Source organism: Molothrus ater, chromosome 20, assembly GCF_012460135.2.
Source record: "Molothrus ater isolate BHLD 08-10-18 breed brown headed cowbird chromosome 20, BPBGC_Mater_1.1, whole genome shotgun sequence".
Classification (NCBI taxonomy): domain Eukaryota; kingdom Metazoa; phylum Chordata; class Aves; order Passeriformes; family Icteridae; genus Molothrus; species Molothrus ater.
The window spans coordinates 5,439,882-5,454,764 of record NC_050497.2 but is presented as its reverse complement, the minus strand read 5'-3'; the positions used below and the strand labels follow the sequence as shown (position 1 = coordinate 5,454,764).

Here is a 14,883-nt window from a genome sequence, read left to right as displayed (position 1 = left end):
CACTGTAGGACTGCACAGGGGAAGATGTCACTGCTCCCCACGTGAGAGGAGCATCCCATGGTTGTGAACGTGGGATGCAGAGCTGGGACCTTGTAGCTTCCAGCACAGTAGCTCTGCAGTGTTTGCAGCCAGCACTGTCTGCTCTGGGCTAAATTAACCGACATTGCTGTGTCTGCAAGCAGACACAAATTGAGATAGATATGTCTATGCCAAATAAATCTCAGTAACTTATCAGGAGTATAAGAAAAAAACAGGGGAAGATTGGGTAATGATGCTCTTCACTGGCCAAAATGGGATAGACACTAAAGGCGAGGAGATTTAGGTCTTAAGACAGAAAGATTTAGGTTTTAAGAACCAGAAGAGCTGCCAATGGCAAATATTTAATCAAAACAGACACAAATTGTGGTCATTACACTAAAATGGCTGTGGCACAACATATTTTTCTCAGGTTCCCAGGGTTGAAAAGAGGGCCTGCACCAAGCAGGGCTCTGGGCAGTGTGTGTAATGATGCACGTGAAGTCCCAGCAGCAGTGGCTGCCCGGATAAAGGCCCACACTACACAGGAAAGAATGTAAAACATTTATATTAGACAGGAGTTCAGCATGTCGCTCATGATTCAGTCTGCTGTACTCCCCAGCCAAGGGCATGGCGGAAAAGGGATGGAGATTGTTAAAAAGTTGCTGGGGGCTTGTAGAGGGGAGGGGTGGGGGCAAGGAAAGGAGGGGGGACTGGTGGGTTGTAATTCCTAACTCCTGTCTTGCTTTCCCCATTTATTGTCCAGCCCTGTCATAATTAAGCCCCCCCTCTTGGCTCCACCAACAGAGAGCAAGTCAGCACTGAAGGCTTGCATAAATCAGAGCCCATTTGGGAGGGAGAAGCAGCCCAGCATGAGCAGGGTCTCCCAGGGACGGGCCCGCTGGTGGCTCCCAGCGGGAACCGATGGCGGCCTCTGTGTTTGACTGGTTCACCAGAACTCAAAACAAAACAAACCAGGCACAAAGGGAAGGGACGGGAGGGAGTAAATGTACAATCCTCCCATTCAGATGAAAGAAAGGGAAAGTAAAACAGTAAATATCGCGGTTTATAGACAGGAGGACGCTCTGACCCGCAAAGAACGGCCATGTGGTTTAACCCTCTGTGCACCGGGCTCAGCCCAGCCCTCGTGCTGGGTTGGGTTTCCACCATCCTGGGAGTGAGGGAAGGGAAGGTGGAGAGGTGTTGTCGAAACACCACAGTGCCTGAAAATCCCTGACTGAGATGCCTGGAGGTCAGAGACGCCCTGGAGGAGAAGGTGAAGGGCTGGAAAGGAGCAGTGCTGACATGTGGGAAACACCAGGGCAGTTCCTGTTCCGTTCTTGGTGACCCTCTTGACCTTGGCCAAGACAACCAGGACGTCCCCACCTGCAAACCTGACATCATAGCCCCTCTCCTTTGGAAGGGGAAAGACATGAAGGAGATGGTGCTGGTGTCCTTTGACAAATGATCTTAGAATGCTCATATTGAGACAAAATACTTTGACCTTAAAGGAGAAGAGAAGGGCCTTGGCTGCCCTTCCCAGCACAGAGTGATGGGTACATGGCTGACCTTGACACAGCCCCGAGAGTGAGCAGGGCTGTCACTTCTTGTCCAGGGGAAGGGACTCAAACAGCTGCTCCTGCTGTGACAGCACCTCCCAATCCCATTGAGGATATGAGGCAATTGGAGCCTCTTTCAGCTGGCACAACTCTTCACTGGCATTTTCTAGTGCCAAGCAGGGGCTCCCTGGGATGGCAGCACCTTCCTGCCTGCTGCAGGGTGCTGCTTCTCCCACAGGGCTCTCTGACCTTCAGCATGGACATTTTGGTGACATTCTCCTGCTGTGCACTCCCCAGCTCGGGGACAGGAAGGCTGGTGGCTTCCCTGGCCAGAGGCCTCGTATTCCTCTTCATATCCTTCTGACTCCATCTCCAGGCAAGGAAGGGTTAACCCACACATTTCCAGGGTACTGGGGCGCCTGGCAGCTGGAATCCTTCCAGCACAGGGAGACAACAAGCATCTCATGAATGATCTTCCCCAGTCTGTGTCCTTGCAATGGAAAAACAACGCATCAGGGGCTGCCCTGTGCCTTAAAACCTCATTTTTCAAGGAGAGCTCAAGTATCACCGGAAACCTCACAGAAACTCCCATGTTTTCCTAAACAGATGTCCCTAAGAAAGGGGAGAAATCTCCAATGAGATGGATGGCTGGTCTCTTCTCATGCTGTTATGCTGAGATTTTCTACTCTGAGAGAAACCATTTGTCAGGCAGAGCAGCAGGACTGAGAAGTGTGATGTTTTCCACCCTTACTGTGGAATAGAAAACATCAGGGTCTCCACAAGAGAAAACAGGGTGAGGTTATGGTGTCTTCAGTGCCAAGGGCTCTGCAAAAATCCAACCCAGCCCCAGCACCAACTGCTGAAGTTAAAGTGGAGGGAGGAAGGAAACCCCAACGCTCCAGCATCGTTCAATGGAGATGTGAGGGGAGAGGAGGTTATTTCTCATTACTCTGGTGAGACATTTTCGTTCTAATTACTTGACTGGTTCAGAAATGGAAATTTTCTGGGTGATATTTCTAGACAGAGACTAATTGCCTAAGAATAACACAGGCAGCTTTCCTACCACTGTGCTGGTTTCAGTGTCAGCAGAGGCCAGCTGTGTTTTCTTTTCGATGAACAGTGCCTACAGTTCTCATCCAAGGTCAGTCCTGAGGGAAGTTAAAGAATAATAATCCTAATGATGCTTTGCCCTTCAAGGACAATGTCTGGTTAAGGATCTCAAAGCACTTCTAAATGTTCATTTTTAACAGTGTCCACAGGTGCCGCTTCAGACAGGAGGCCCTGGGCTAAGCTCTGCTCAGGGCTGTCTCACACCTTCCACAGAAGGGGAAACTGAGGCACAAAGCACTGGAATGTGTTGCCTGAGATTGTGCAGAATCTGATAAAGCTGCAAGTAGAACTCAGATGTGGGGAACTTTGCTCCTTCAGTAGTTGCTCTTCAAGGAGCAAATTAACAACCATAACACAGAAATGGCTCTAATTTCCAAAGAGAAGTAACCACCTCTGATAGATGCAGAGGCTGGTATCAGACTGCTGGTACTGAAAAGATCCACCTTGACTTTTGTAGACTTGCTTGGTCAGAAACCCTTGGAAGAAGTGACCTGAAGAAGAGCCAGAGAGGCTGACAAGCTAAACCAAACCAAGCTGACCATCCAGCAGGGAAAGTGTTGGGAAGGACAGCAGTGGTGGGAAGCAGCACCCACAGTGCCAGGGCCAGCTGCCACAGCCACTTTGGTGTGGTCATGCAGGAACACACAGAATTTGTTGGAGGCTCTGTGGCTTCACTTTCAGGGTTGTTGGTGGACAAGTTTGTTGGTTTCAATGACAGAGATGTGGGAACAATGGTTGCTTTTTCCTTGATGCCTGTGGTTCCCCCAAAGCCTACAGGGATCGTGCATGTCCTGGGTTATGCCAGCAGAATGTTCTCCATGGAATTACAACAAAATGCAGCTCAGTGTCTCTCTTCCCCAGGGTCTGGTTTCTTCAGATGCTATCTCCTCTACTCTCCAGGGCAAGTGAAAGCAACATAGCACCCAAAGCAGAGAATCCTGTCCTTAACACCTGGAACCTGGAGCACCAGGGCTGCTTTGAGGGCAGCTTTGAGGTGGCCAGAAGTCCCTGGCCACTGCCCTCTGCCGGCCCTCTGGGCACCCAGGACACGTTGTACAGAGGAGATCATCAAGGAGACAAGGGAAATGAGGAATTTACCTGCTCACCAACTTTCCCTGGTCGGCCACGGTTTCCTGGCTCACCCTGCAGGACAAGGAGACAAGGGCACATGGGTTACTGGGCACTGCCAGCCAGACCCTGGGCACAGCCTGGCTCTTTGCACACCCATTATTTGGGCTGCAAAGTGTGAATTGGAGAAAATCTGTGAGAAACAACATCTTACAAAACCAACTGTGACTTGGAGGAAGAAAGAACTTTCTTACTTATCCAAAGTAAGAATACTACATGGAGCAAACATTTGCTGTTCTGGAGTGAAATGCCCCAAAAGCTGGTCCTGCTGTAGTAAAATAACTTTCAGAGAATCACAGTGAAACATAAGATATCTATGGTATAGGCCCAGCCTAGTCCTTGTTACTTTATCCCAAAGTTTTACAAAGCATAAGAAGAAAAGACAACCCAAATATTCCCAGGCAATGCTGTCCCCTGATTCTGTTGTTGTAAAACCTCAGACAGGCACACTCTACAGTCACATGGAGCCTCCACGGGAAAACCACAGCAAGAACCTATGTGAGATAAATCCCAGTGCAGGAAGGAGGAGTTCAGAGCATGAAAATGATGAGGGGTGAAGGAGAAAGCAGAAGGAGAAGGCAGTCAGAGTGCCCAGCCAGGCTCACCAGTAACCAGCAGTGTCTCCAGGACAGCAGCTGTATTTTCTCAGTAGGCAGATACTCCAGATGTGCTGCCAGAGCACATTTTTGCTATTTACTGTTTGAAGAGGTTGTTTTTGTTGGGTTTTCTCTTTCCTTTCGAGTGTGGGTTTGTGGAGTGCATTGCCCTGGGATGGCTCCTGCTGATAATTAGGCAGCAAAGATAGGAATGATGTGCATTGTTTTAGAACAAAACCATGGAGAAGCAATGGAAAATGAAGTGATGATGGAGGGAGAAGTTGGTTAATATCAAAAGAGGAACACATTTGTTTATAATAGCTTAAAAAATGCACCATCATTCTTTTTGAAGAAAGAAGCAGAAGCTAAGACCCCAAAATTCTGAGAAAAAGAGGAACCCTCAGTCCTCTTGCTCTCTCTGGAATGAATGCTTGGGAGAGTGGTAAAGGTGAGAAAAGACATTTCCCTCGTCCTTTCCTCCCTTCTACCCACTGCTTTCCTGATCAGGAACAAACTCTTTTCTTACCTTTGGACCATTGGGACCAGGTGTTCCTGGAAATCCCTTCCGACCAGACCGACCCTGAAATACATGGAAAAACCATAAACATCAAAAGCTTGCAGCTGCTTTGCTCACAGGTGCTGCTTACATGCTTGTAAAATAAAAGATAAAGATAAAACATTCATTTTCTGGTCCACCTATTACCAATTTTTGGGATACTTTACTATCCTGAGGTGACAATTATGTACAGACCCATTACAAAATCCTGAGCTGGCAAGCTCACAGATATGATAATGTTCTTTTTGTTTCTTCTAACTGTGTTTCTGTGATACATCACAGAGGTCAAAAGGACTCTCTCTGACTATCCAGTCTTTTTTTTTTTTTCTTTTTCCTCTACTCATTGAAAAATACTATAAATCAAGGAAGAAACACAAGGGCTGGTTATGGAGATGGTGTCCAATCAACGTCATTTATCTTGAGGATGAACTGTTTAAACATTAGAGGGTTTTTCAAGGTTTGAGACTCCAGGAAAGTCATAAACTCAACACCCTGTGCAAGGCACTTCCTGGACTTTCAGCCATCCTGGATCAAGCAATCAATCAAGCCCTGGACAAGACAATAATTCATAGCAGGGCAGATTAACTTCCCAAACCAGGAGGGTGGAAGCTTTTTGAGAATTTAACTACAATCCCATTGCAAGGTCATCAGAGCTGGTAATAACTGAGTGAATAAATGAATGGAACCTACCTCTGGACCAGGGACTCCTGGCGGTCCTAAGGGGCCTTCATCTCCCTGAGGTGAAAAGAAATTAAAATAAAAGGCAAAGAAGTGACAAAATTTGGACTCACCATGCAGCAAGAATGAAATGCCTGCAGTATGAGCAGCAGTTAAACACAGGCTGTGTGTTCAGCTGTCACATTTTAACAGCTGAGCCCTTTTCTATCTTAGAGCAGCCTCTGAGGTTTCTCAGGGAAAAAAGATCTCAAGTCAAGCCCTGCCAGTAAAAGCCATCCAAAATCTGACCAAGGGAACACCAGTTGATTTGGTCTATGATGAGCTGGATTTGGCCACTGGGGTACCCTGGACATGCTGCCATAACTCTGCTTCATTTGATTTGGCAGGGATGTGAATGCTATAGAGTTCTCTTTTCTCTCTTCCCCCCAAAAAAGCATGCTCCAAAATTTCCCACAGAACCACTTGGCAACTGTATGAACGTTTCCCTTTTGCTTTCAGCTGGGACTACACATGCTGCAGAATGGAGCTATCACAAAATCTCACACAGCATTTGGACTCGCTCCTCTCCCTTGGCTCCACACCAATTTCTAATGTGATAGGATCAGATCTACAGTTTCTAAGAGACCTTCAATTAAGCTTCACAAAAATTATCTCAAGTGTCTAAACCCAACTGCCAAGAGAAGAATTAAAAGCGCCCTTGGCAGCCCCAGCCTGGCTGCTCTCATTTTGGTGGGCAGCCCTGGTAATGAAGGGGCACTGGCAGGCTGAGGGTGGGACTGGGGGTCAGGAACCCAGCTCCAAGGGCACAGACAAGCCACCCACAATACGCCCCATTTCCAGAGGGATCTAATTCAATTCAGAGCCCTGACCCAGTGCCCTGGGTGAGCACAGTGGTGAGAGCACAGTGCTGTGCTCTGCTGCACACTCTGAGCCCTGCAGCACAGCTCACACCAAACTCCATGTCCATGTCTTTGGGCTCACTTTTACACTCACTAACTAGAGCAAATTGAAGGCAGCTTGGTCACGCCTGCCTGAACCTGGAATGCAGGGCTTCGATTCCCTTTGTATTTTGGCTGGAATATTTTTTTTTCCCCCCTATTTCACTGCAAATAAATGAGCTAATTTGCATTAATCCCATTTAGAGAACAAGCAGAAGAGTTCCCAGAAAAAGTTAAGAATTATTAGTGCTATTAAAACGAGCTCCTGCCCATGCATGTGCTCAGTATTATTTACACAATGTCTCGTGACTCTGGACAAACAGCTTACACTGGCCTGAGTGAGAGGAAATTACACCAATGTCACTGGAGTTACAACAGGATAAACAGGCAACCCAGACATTCTCTGCTGCTCCCATCATGTACAATTAAATCAGTGACAATTGTTCCCTTCCTAATGACTGCAAGGGGAATGATGCTTCAGGTTCTGAGGTGAAGCAGTGAGGGAAAGCTCTCAGGTGCTGCGCAAATGAATTTCTGCAGAGCAGCAATTCCCATTTCCTCCTCTTTTTACAGAGGGATGTTTCTCCGTGTGAGAGAGCGGAGTCTGCAGGTCTCATGGTTGAAAAGGAACACACTTAAAAGGAGCAGAAAGCAGATGCCAGGCCAGGGCATGTCTGTGCAAGGGGATGCGCAGGGAAAAGGGCTCTAACACCCATCTGGGGGTGGGGAACAGGCTTTAAAAGCAAAGCCAAGGCAGAATTTAGGGTCAGCAGATGCCAGCAGTGGCTGGAGGCAGAGATCACAGGCCTTGGAGAGCACACAGCTCAGAGGAAGCTCCTCTTCTGCAGGTCTCTGATCACTCAGTATAAGCATCTGCTTCCAAATTCAGAGGGACCAGAGCATTTTAAACCACAAACACTATTTCACCATGCATTAATTTAGAAAATTCAGCATTGTTCTTTAAATCAAACCTCTTCTGAGCTGAGGACACTCACCTCTTGTCCAGGCAGTCCTCTTGGCCCAGGTAAACCTCGTGCTCCTGGCTTTCCCTGAGAAAGAGCCAAAGGAAAAGATACTCAGAAAATAGAAACATAAGCTCAGAAGGGCAATTAAAATGAGAAAGTCTCTTTCACAGCCATGGGACATTATCCAATGTCAATTTTGTTACAGAAAAAAAAATCTGAAGAAAAGAAAACGCTGCACTTGGAGGCACCTCAAGCCAAACAGACCAAGCTGAGATGCTGGCCAGGACAATCTTTAGGAATCTCCTGGGCTTTCTCTCTTCCCCCCTTCCCACTACTTTGTTTTCCCTGGCTGCTTCCAACCCCACACAGAGCTGCAGTCTCTGCTCCACTCACCTTCAGACCTTCAGGACCGTTTTCTCCTGGTGGGCCAATGTCACCTGGGAAGCCCTGGAGGAAATGAGGAACAGTCAGGGTGGAATTCTGCAGGCAGTGTCAGCCTCTGTGAGAGGTTGAGTTAGAAGCCAAGGGACAAGGTGTGTTACATGCTGGCAGTGTCCATGTGGGGGCCACCACAGCTTTGGGAGGGAATGGGACACAAAGGAGCAGCACCATCAGTTTGATGGAAGAGCAGCCTTTCCCTAATTCCCTTTAGGTCCATCCTCTTACAAGATTTATTGCAGAGAGGGCCTCCCTGTCATCACACAGCTAAAAGCAGCGATTTGGGTTTTAATTAATCTTTCTGAGCCAGCTCATAACCTCTGTGCTCCCAGAAAGGAGCTGCAGCCTCGGCGACAAAGGGAAGCAGGCGAGGAATTAGGAAAGGTGCTGACACCCTCATTAGCTGCCGTCAGCCTGGCAAGGCTCCTTCCCACCCAGCCACCCACCCATCGAGCAGGAAACAAAGGAATCCCTGCTTATTTCCAATAGCAACAAAGAGGAACGATTGCTAAGTGGCAGCACTCAGCTGAGAGCCCTTCCAGACCCTGTGAAATACCAGAACGCTGATGAGGGGAAAACAGACATCAGTTGTGCTGGAAGAGGCTCTCCAGCATCTTACAGACCTTGTCTGGTCACTTAGGAAGGGGAAAAATGCTGGTGTGCTGGTGGAAGCTCATCCTGCTTCTAAGGTATCACTGTGACCTTTTTTTCGTAAGGGAAATAAGAGGATTTTCTACTTTAAATGGTGTTTTGAGGGGGAAGAACTGAAAAAAAAACTCCTTCATTTTATCTATGAAAAAAAGGGGAAGGAAAAAACAGGATTTCATCTACATAAGATGTAGAACGGGTCATGAACCCATCTTGATTCTTCCTACCCCATCACCGCTGATGTGCCCTCATATCCCAGCAAGAAGTGAAGCTGAGGCTGGGAGGATGTGAGAAGGAGGTGGTGGGACATACCTCAGGGCCAGGTGGTCCTGGAAACCCAACTGGTCCTTTGTCACCGACTTTTCCCTGCAGAAATTGGAAAAACATGGGGAAAAGTGAGCTGGCTGCTGGCTGTCAGGTTTCCTGTTTGGAACAGCCAAGCTGTCTTTCCAGCTGGGCACAGAACCTTAGAAAGGGAGGTGAGGGAGCAGAGGGTGCTTGGTTACTTACCAGGGGGCCTGCCTTCCCTCGTGCCCCAGGGACCCCAGGCAAACCCTGGCTGCCCTGAGAGAGACACATTTTTTTATTTTTTTCAGAACACAATGAGGCATCAAAAAAAAAAAAAAAAAAAAAAAAAAAAAAATCCTCAGGCTCCAGCTTTGCTGCAGAATGAGGAGCATCTCCTAAAGGCTGAGCTCAGCCCTGCATGGAGCTGGGGCAGCTGCACTAATGTCAGGGAGATGTTCCTGAGGACAGCCCTGAATTTAGCCCCAGAGAACACAAACTGCTGCAGTTGGCTGTGGCTCAGAGCCACGCAGGCTCCAGCACGGGGCTATGTGCAACATTTGTCAGCCACAGGCAGTATCACATTAAATCACAGGGGAGAAGTCATTTGATCAGAAGTTATACAGAGCATTAAGTGGTTCCCTGGGTCAGGGTTTAAGTTGCTGCACTGAGCAGACAAAATCTCCTGAGTCTGCAGCCTCTGGACCACACACATTCACACACATCCCCATCAATCCCATCACTTCCAACCTCTGCTAGGAGACATAGTTCCTACAAAAAAACCCTGCAGAACTGCTTTTACTATGGTAACTATAAAATCCATATTCTGACATGGATTTTAGAAAGGCACAGCATACCCCAAATGGGAACAATCCAAGCAGGGGAACCTGACAGCAGGAGGCAGCTAATTCCAGCTCCTAGCGGAGGAACTGAGATAACTGGTGGCCACTGCTATGTGAGGGGAGAAGAACAAAGGAGAAAAGAAAAACAATTACCTTGTCTCCTTGGAAGCCAATATCTCCTGGAACACCTGCTCTTCCCTGATCACCCTGGGTACACATCACCAGAGAGTTAAAACAGGCAACAGCAACAGCCAAAATGCCCAGGTTGGCGCTCAGGAGGTGCAAAGGCTCAACAGCAGCTGCACTCAGAACTGAGCTGCTGGCAAGCTGCAGATCACATTGAACACAGCAACAACCCTGAACAAAGTGTGGATTTCCCAGCTTGATTCTAAGGTGAGGAAGGAAACTGCAGGAGAGCAAAACCCAGGAATTCCCCCAGCATTGTGTATCTATAGGAGCTGCAAGAAGAGAGAGCACATTCCTCTGGCTAACAGGCACCATGACGGTGGTGAAGTGTTAAATTCAGCTGAACAGAAGAGTTCAGTTTTCAATGAATGAACCTTTTCTCTCACAAGGCTCTATAGAAAAGCAAACAATCCTCAGGGTTTCTGTGAGCATATCCTAGTCCTGACATCAAACATCAATCCTCTTTCATAAGAAAACAAGAGCAACCTCTGGTACTGCTTTAGTAGTACCTCACTGCCAGTCTCTGAGCTGAGATTCTCTGGGAGGGGTCAGCTGGTGCTCACTGGGATGGGGAGCCCATCACTGACAGTATTTCCTCACCAAGCTGTCTGTCTGTCTGTCCCTCGTTGGACCAACATAACAGATTCTGACTCCCTGGGTGGAAGCCAAATATCCCTGAAGGTTTTCCAAGGAGCAGTGGGCTACCTTGCATTGGCTCTCAGCCCTGCTGTGAGCAGCTCTGGACCAAATCACCTCCTGATGCCCCTTCCAGCCTCACGTGTTTAGTGATTTACTTAAACAAAGGATGAGTCAATGATGGGGCAGAGAAAGGAAAATTCTACTTGGGAAGTCAAGGGAGGAATGACTACAATAACTTGGTACAATGACAAGACCCAACAAAAATAACTGCTGAGGAACTCTGTCCCATGAACTTGGCTCCCCAGCAAGGGAATGAGCCACTCCAGGGCTATATGTTTAAACATAGCCCACATGGAAGACATATGGAGTCCTGCAGCAGAGCCAAAGTCCACAGAGAGATGTCAGAGAAAGTCCACTTCACTCCAGAAAAACCACCCACTGTCACCCATCAGAGAGCTGAAATAATTGCAACTACTTCAGTAACATGCAGGGGATAATCAAATTGTGGATGGTTCAGGTTTGAGTTAGCAAAAACTTTTCAAAGACAATTTTTCAGAAGAAAAATAATTAAGAACTATGCAGATTCAATGATGGAAACATTTCATGAATTCATGCTAAATTTCCTTAAATGTTTTGGCAAATGTTCCCGGAACATTTCACTGAACCATCTTCAAAACAAGTCTTTTACGTAGCAAAATTAAAATGTTGGTCTTAAAAATGTTAAATTGATTTTACTCATTTGGTTTTCAACCTAAAATATTTTAATTTGAGTAAAATAACCAACATTCTGTTTCATCGGAACTATTTTCCATATTTTTTTTCTTTGGCAATGCGAAATGGAAACAATCAGCTCTTTACACAGCTTCAGTTCGGAAGAAACCCAAGTATTAGATAGAAAAGAAATGGTAAAAAAGCTACTGTGTGACCCAGCTCCTTCACAGATTTCTCTCATCTTCTCTGAATTTTTGACTTATTTTATGTAGTCCAAGGCTTAAAACACGGAAATCTACTTAGTTCTGGCTCCCGACTGAAGGCAGCATGAAAACAGCTTTTCTGGAAGTGACAGGTTGGCTCTGAGATTTGGCTTTATCATCAGTTCTGAGGGTCAAAGAAGAAAGATTATATTTTTTATTAAGCAATTTTCTACCCAGAGAGTACAAGTGGCCATTGAAATACTGTTTCACAAGAAATACTTGGACACTAAGTAATAACTACTAAAATAAAAGAGTTTCCTGAGCATAGCAAAACGCAGGAACAAACTTTTGTTTCCAACCTTTAGGAAAAGTGGGGCATGACAGTGAAGCCAGTTTTCAAACAGCTCTGAGAAATGGTCATTAGGGAGGGCAAAAAGGAAGCAGGGAAACAAAACTCATCTCTTAACCTGAGCTGGACTTGACACCAGATGTTCACATGTTATTGTGATAGCACAGCAAAATGTCGCAGCATGAACAGTCCATCTATGGCTGTCAATCTCTTAAACCAGAACTGAGCACTGGGGCATCACCTTTTACCTGCCCTGGAACTGAGACTTGGGATCTGTGTCCTTAATACGAGGGGAAAATTACAGAGGAAAGAGGTCAGGCATGTTTGTTATTAAAAACTGAGATGCTGAGATGACGAAATGGGCCTGCAAGGACTTGGTTCACGGGGCAGGAAAAGGAATGTAGGATCTGAAATTACAAACAGCCCCTGCCCATGGGATGTTGCCTGTGCTTCATGTTTCACCTATAAAAAGAAATGCAGCTTCAGACACCCCCAGGGCTTGTGTAACCCAACACAAACAGAGAGGGGCTACAAGGGAAGGGACCAAATGCACAGCTGTGGGATGTGTTTGCTGTCTGGGGGATGCAGAGGAGGTTGTTGTGCAAAATCCCCTCAATTTTCCTCAACTGGAGTCTCTGTTCCCAAGACTTCCTGCTTAGCAATGCAAAGGGAGCTAACGCCACACAGCTCCAGAGGTATTTGCCTGAGCCATGTCCTCCACAAGTTACAGATGTCCTGATTCATAAAACTCCTTTGTGAGAACAAGTAGCTGGGATTTCCTCTGCTTCCTCCACCTTTCCCCTGCACTCATCACCCCACGTGGCCTTCTCAAGGCCACTCTTGATGTCAGAGTTACACAGTAATTGCACTTCTCCCTCTCTTCCCCCTCTCCTTGCCTCCATGAAAACACGGGAATGCAAACACAAGGATGACCTGGGTCTGCCTGTCTAGCTTCTAGATAAAAGGATGTGATTTTTGCTGGAGGAGCGAGATGCTGTCCCTTATTCTGGTTCACACCTGGCCATGTGATGTGAGGACATTCTCCCAGGTGGATTGAGGTGGCAGATCCAGTGACATTCCTGCTGTCTACACAACTATCCAGCTGCCCTGTCACTGTTCTCAGGTTTTACCAGCATCCATCTGACTGCTGCTGACTGAAGGGAGTTTTCCTCAGCTACAAAAAACCCAACCTGTACAAGGCCACGTGTTTTGGATGTGACCAAGACAGATGGGATTAATAGGAGCTTGCAGACATCCAATTAAATCTTCATCAACCCAGGAAGGCAGGATGACTGCAGCCTGAAGCTTGCAGGGGGAGGCAGCTGGGGGGGAAGGAAAGGTTTCCTGTACCTCAGGAGCATGGGATTGTTGGGAGGATGGATAATTCTGCACTTGGGAATATTGTAAGGATAACTCCAGAGAGAGCCACGAACCATTTGGTTACTGTGACAGCAGTGGCTGGGGAAATACTGGGCTTAAAAGAGCAGTTTCTATAAAGTGATGGAGACTGAACTGTCCAGGAAGGTTAATTTTGCTAAACAATGATTTAGATCTTGGTGATTTTTAAGATATTTAACCATTTCTCCCAAGGAGTGGATGGAGGAGTCTGTGGACTCCAGGATCTGAGGTTCAGTCCAGAAACCAGCTACAATGCCTTAAGCTTGTCCTAAAGAAAAAGCCCTTCTCTTGCCTTGTCATTGCTCTCAACAGAAGTGGGAAAGCAGCACAAGGGAGAAATGGAAATTGCAGACACAGGAGTCCTGGCAAAGAGCTGCTATAGTATAAGAAGAGTTGAATCACTGGTTTGACACTACTTCCCCCCTGTGCAGTTTTGGGCAGCTAAATCATTCTCTAAAAGCAAACATCTAAGAAGAGAATAAAACATCCGACAGGAGGAGGAGAATTCACTTAATGGTCATTTTCCACTGCCCTCCTGAGCAATCAGAGCCAGCAATAAATAACTGCACCTCCCACTCCTTCAGACTAAATAAATCCTAGAGCTGAATATCTGTAGGAGGAGGGTTCTCGTGACAGTGAGACATTTACACACACAGCTTCATGCTGATTTAGCTGAAGCTGTGTGGTTTTGTGCCAGCACCACTAAATCACTGCAATCAAGGCCCCTCTCCATTTTGCTTTTTCTAAAGTGATTTATATCAGTTTGGGACAAGGCAATTTCCTCCCAGTAGGAAGCTGAACTGAGGTGAGGCTCCTTGAACAGGAGCAGAGGTATCCAACACACAACAGTTTTTCCAGGGGATCCACCTGGTTTGTTTGATACAGGGCTGCTTTTTCACACCACATCTTTCTCCCAAATGCATTAATGCAAGCTCACTGTCAGTGTTGGATCATCTCCTCCCCATCCCATCATGTAAATAACAGAAAAAACAGTGGAACACCAGGTAATTGTACATTACTGTCATCATCAGTGGGAGATGGGAGCTCCAAAGAGGATCTGAGCATAACTTATCTATATTCCATGGAAAAGGGGATGGGGCAGATATCAAAGAAAGAAAAATCAAAACTAGAGTGTCATGAATGGAGGGAGAGTGAGAGGATGGGGTATAGATGGCCAGGGTGGAACCAGCACTACAATGCTGAATAAGAAACTACAAAGGGGGTTTCACATGCAAAATTAAAACACAGTGCAATAAGGGAGTATTCAGATCACCTTATCACCTTTCAGTCCATGTTCTCCAGGGTTCCCCATCAGCCCCTGAAAGAACAGAAAGTTCAGAGTGAGGTTGAGCCATGGTGAAGACTTGCTTGGGTCAGTGACATTGCTGTTTGCTGATGGGGCTGGTGGCTCACATCCACAGCACTGGCCTGGGACAGTCTCAAGGTCCAATGCCAGACTGCTCCCAAAGTGTGCTCCATCACACATTCTTCATGTGGGAAAATGCTTCTGGAATTCTCCATTGAGAGCACCAGTGGGATGTTTTTTCCAACATCACTGCTGCCCATCCTTTATCTCAGGACAGTCACCTCTGCCCCAAGGAGGAACAGAACAACCTTCAGCCCAGCCACGGAGGGATGA

The 14,883-nt window shown here is 46.9% G+C and overlaps 1 protein-coding gene across 3 annotated transcripts in view; it reads right to left on the bottom strand.

Annotated features, from left to right (window-relative positions):
* Positions 1-14,883, bottom strand: part of COL27A1 (collagen type XXVII alpha 1 chain) — a 143,236-nt gene that overhangs the window by 60,095 nt on the left and 68,258 nt on the right. For all 3 annotated transcript variants that reach the window (XM_036393982.1, XM_036393983.1, XM_036393984.1), the window contains 9 exons: positions 14,518-14,562; positions 9,912-9,965; positions 9,142-9,195; positions 8,944-8,997; positions 7,939-7,992; positions 7,576-7,629; positions 5,655-5,699; positions 4,935-4,988; positions 3,783-3,827 (listed from right to left, as the gene is read on the bottom strand). In XM_036393982.1, the coding sequence (XP_036249875.1) occupies positions 3,783-3,827; positions 4,935-4,988; positions 5,655-5,699; positions 7,576-7,629; positions 7,939-7,992; positions 8,944-8,997; positions 9,142-9,195; positions 9,912-9,965; positions 14,518-14,562 (459 nt within the window). The remainder of the gene's footprint in view (positions 1-3,782; positions 3,828-4,934; positions 4,989-5,654; positions 5,700-7,575; positions 7,630-7,938; positions 7,993-8,943; positions 8,998-9,141; positions 9,196-9,911; positions 9,966-14,517; positions 14,563-14,883) is intronic.